The sequence below is a fragment of the Austrofundulus limnaeus genome, unplaced genomic scaffold (assembly GCF_001266775.1).
Source record: "Austrofundulus limnaeus strain Quisiro unplaced genomic scaffold, Austrofundulus_limnaeus-1.0 Scaffold145, whole genome shotgun sequence".
Lineage (NCBI taxonomy): Eukaryota > Metazoa > Chordata > Actinopteri > Cyprinodontiformes > Rivulidae > Austrofundulus > Austrofundulus limnaeus.
In genome coordinates this window covers 552,834-555,945 of record NW_013952547.1, presented here as the reverse complement: position 1 = coordinate 555,945, position 3,112 = coordinate 552,834, and the positions used below count along the sequence as shown (strand labels likewise).

Genomic DNA, 3,112 nt, shown 5'->3' with positions numbered 1-3,112 from the left:
ATATATATATATACTGGCACAAGACAGATGCTAAACTGTGTCACAAGTGGTTCACTAGTAACACCAGCACAAACAGAGATATAATTAAGCCATAAGACCACATGATATCTTGAATACTATACAGCTGAATCTGCATGTGTCTGCCATCTGCTGGTTGTGTTCAAGGAGCGGGAAATGAATCCAGCATTAATCAGATTTTTATGACTTTATAGCCTTTTTTCTAGCAAAATAATCGAATAAACAAGAAAACTGCAACCACACTCTGACGGTCAGTTGTATTTATCCTTGGTGCCACTTTCAGATTGATCACTCAACGTGGATCACCTTAGAAGCCAGAAAACCCAGACTGATGGCTTAAAGAGTTTTATTATTGTTACATTACGATTAACTTAAAATATGGCAACAGCTTTCTGATCAGCTCAACAATAAGTGTTAAAACTATGAAGTATGGAATTTTTTTTGACTTATTGTATTTCTATTTTGTCCCCTTCATGCTGGATGATGACCTCGTTACGTTCTCCGTGACCTCTACAATTTATTAGAACATGATTGTGACAATTTGGAAAACATCCTTCAATGTGAAGGTAATCATGATGCTGCTACACTGTAGGACTTGCCATATAGGTATTCTGTGCTAACGTCTGCATCCTTAATACATTTTYCTGCATCATCGCCCCACTTTATTTGTCCCAGTGGCGTCCCCAGGACAATATGATTACATATCCCCACAATTGCACCACACTCTAGGCCCCACCCTAGYATAACTCTCTTGGACAGCATCTGAATGCAACTAAAAGATGACATCATGGTAGTTTAACAGCACCACCGTGGTTATCACGTCTTGGTTGGTTCCATGGCCACACCTTCAGCAGCACGAGAGGCTGAAGGTAGAGGAGTTTTCTAATGGCCCTCTGGGTTCTGAGACCACAACGAAACCCTGCAAAACCGCTCTGGCTCATCTTCTGGCATAAAGAAAGTCTTGGTGTTTTTTGGTGGCATAACTATGTAGTACATTGGTYTCATTACTCCAGTCCTGTTACCAAGATTATTACTGTTTACAGTAGAAACATGACATAAAAGAGAAAATAAACCATAAATAATGTTAGTTATTATCATTGCCAAAACCTGTTTTTCAGTGGCGTTTTACAAAGAAATACCATCCACTACTTATACTGAAGTGCTCCTGCTTTAAAGTCAGAACATCTATCATTTAACCAGCGATAAGGCAAGAAACTGGCAATAATGATTTACTTTTTAAAAATTCTTTATTACCTATATGCATCAAGACTAATGAACTTGGCAATCAAAACACAAATAGTATGGTTATACGCTGTCATTTGTTTTAAAAACTGTTACAAAAAATATACAATCAAGAGCGTGTTTAGTACCCGTTTAATTGTTGGCAGGATTCCAGAGTTATGGTCTCAGAAATGAGTGATCACGCTGCAAATGAAAGCATTCTGATCGTTTCGGTTGCAGTTTCTGGATTAGTAAATGTGTTTGGACACAGTGATGGTGCAGTACAGCTGTAGCCCAGTAGAGAGCAGAATCTCCTCACGAAGCGAGGAGAACACTGCCATCGAAAACCTTGCATCATTTGGCTGAGGCATACACACATGCTGAAAGTGAAATTAAACAGCAAACCACTCAAAGGTTAAAAGGCTTTAACGTCGTGTTTTCATCTTAGTTTAGCGCGAACCTTTCTTTTACCAGGATATTTTTCTGACAAGTTGATTGGACTTATCAAGACAGTGGTTAAAAAGCAAAACAACAGAAACTATTTGATAGTTAGACATTTCACCTACCACTYGGTGAGCTGTAAACTGTATGTGAAACGCAGTTATGTAATCTAAATTCACATGCAGATTAAGTTAAGGCCTGCATACTCCACCAAAAGCTGTGGAATTGGCTCTTATTGTAGTTGTGTGATAAAAATTGGGGCATTTTGTTCAAAGTAGAGATGGGGAGTTTTCGAATGAAACAAATCTTTTGAAAGGCTCCTTACAGCAAGCGTTAAGAACCAGGCTGTGGACAGTAAAGAGCCATTCCTAGTTCAATTATTTTACTCATTTTATAACTTTTTTTTTCCTCTGTAAGAATTAAGAAAGCTCCCCTGATGGAAGGTAAAACATCTTCAGCTACACAACAGAAATCCAGTTGTTTTGTTTTGTAACCTTTTTTTTTATATCATGTCCTGGATGACTGAGACTACACCTGCATACATCAGTTTTGAGGCTTCAGTGGAAGATCTGGAACAGGTCTTGCGTTTCCATTGGGCTGCTGTCCGTCAACGTGGGAGCCGTTGGTTTTAGAGCTCCTCCGATGAACAGGTCGTCTGTGGCGTCTCCTCTTCCCGTGGCGAGAGCCAGGCTCTTTCGGATGGAGGAGAGGATCCACGTGTAGTTTAGCACTCTGAGCGTCTGAAGACTCATCGATGAAGGCGAGGTTCTCCCCAAAGTAGTCCAGAGGTTGTGACAGGTGGGCATCCAGAGGAGGCTCCTCCTCCTCCTTAGTCTTTTCCTCAGGAACTCGGTCGGTCTGAGTGGCTTGAGAGTCTGACTCTGATCCAGACTCAGAGTTGGAAGAATAAGAGGAGTACGATCCGGACTCTGTTTCGCTTTCATGCTGTTCTCCTTGATCCTCGGGGGCGCCGTCGGCCTTCGCCCCATTGGCTGATGTGCTGTGGCCGCGGCTGCGATGAGCAGGGCGGCGCTTTCGCCTGCGACGTTTGAAAGGGTCGTCAATTTTCCCTGGGATGTGAAAGTCCACTGACATATGCTGGATGTTCTGAGTCCAGTCCGTGGCGTGATGTCGCAGTTCCTCCATCTGAAAGATCGAGAAAATGTGTTTTACTATCTTTGTCTCGTGATACAGAAATATTTATTACAAATTTAACATCTTACAGTTTTAATACTTCGTTGATGCATTTCAGATGTGACTGATTCCTTTCAAAGCTAAGCCGTTCTGTTTCAAACTATCTTTGCCTTTTAAATCAGGGCAAAAAAGATGATTGTAGCAGTGTACAGTGGTTTGCAAAAGTATTCATACCCCTTGAACTTTTCCATATTTTGTCACATTACAACCACAAACATAAATATATTTCACTGGAATT

The 3,112-nt window shown here is 41.0% G+C and overlaps 1 protein-coding gene across 1 annotated transcript in view; it reads right to left on the bottom strand.

Annotated features, from left to right (window-relative positions):
* Window positions 1–1,246: 1,246 nt before the first annotated feature.
* Window positions 1,247–3,112, bottom strand: part of kcnk4b (potassium channel, subfamily K, member 4b) — a 14,647-nt gene continuing 12,781 nt past the window's right edge. Inside the window, exon 8 of the mRNA XM_014016436.1 lies at window positions 1,247–2,826. Within this exon, the coding sequence (XP_013871890.1) occupies window positions 2,224–2,826 (603 nt within the window). The 3' untranslated portion in view covers window positions 1,247–2,223. The remainder of the gene's footprint in view (window positions 2,827–3,112) is intronic.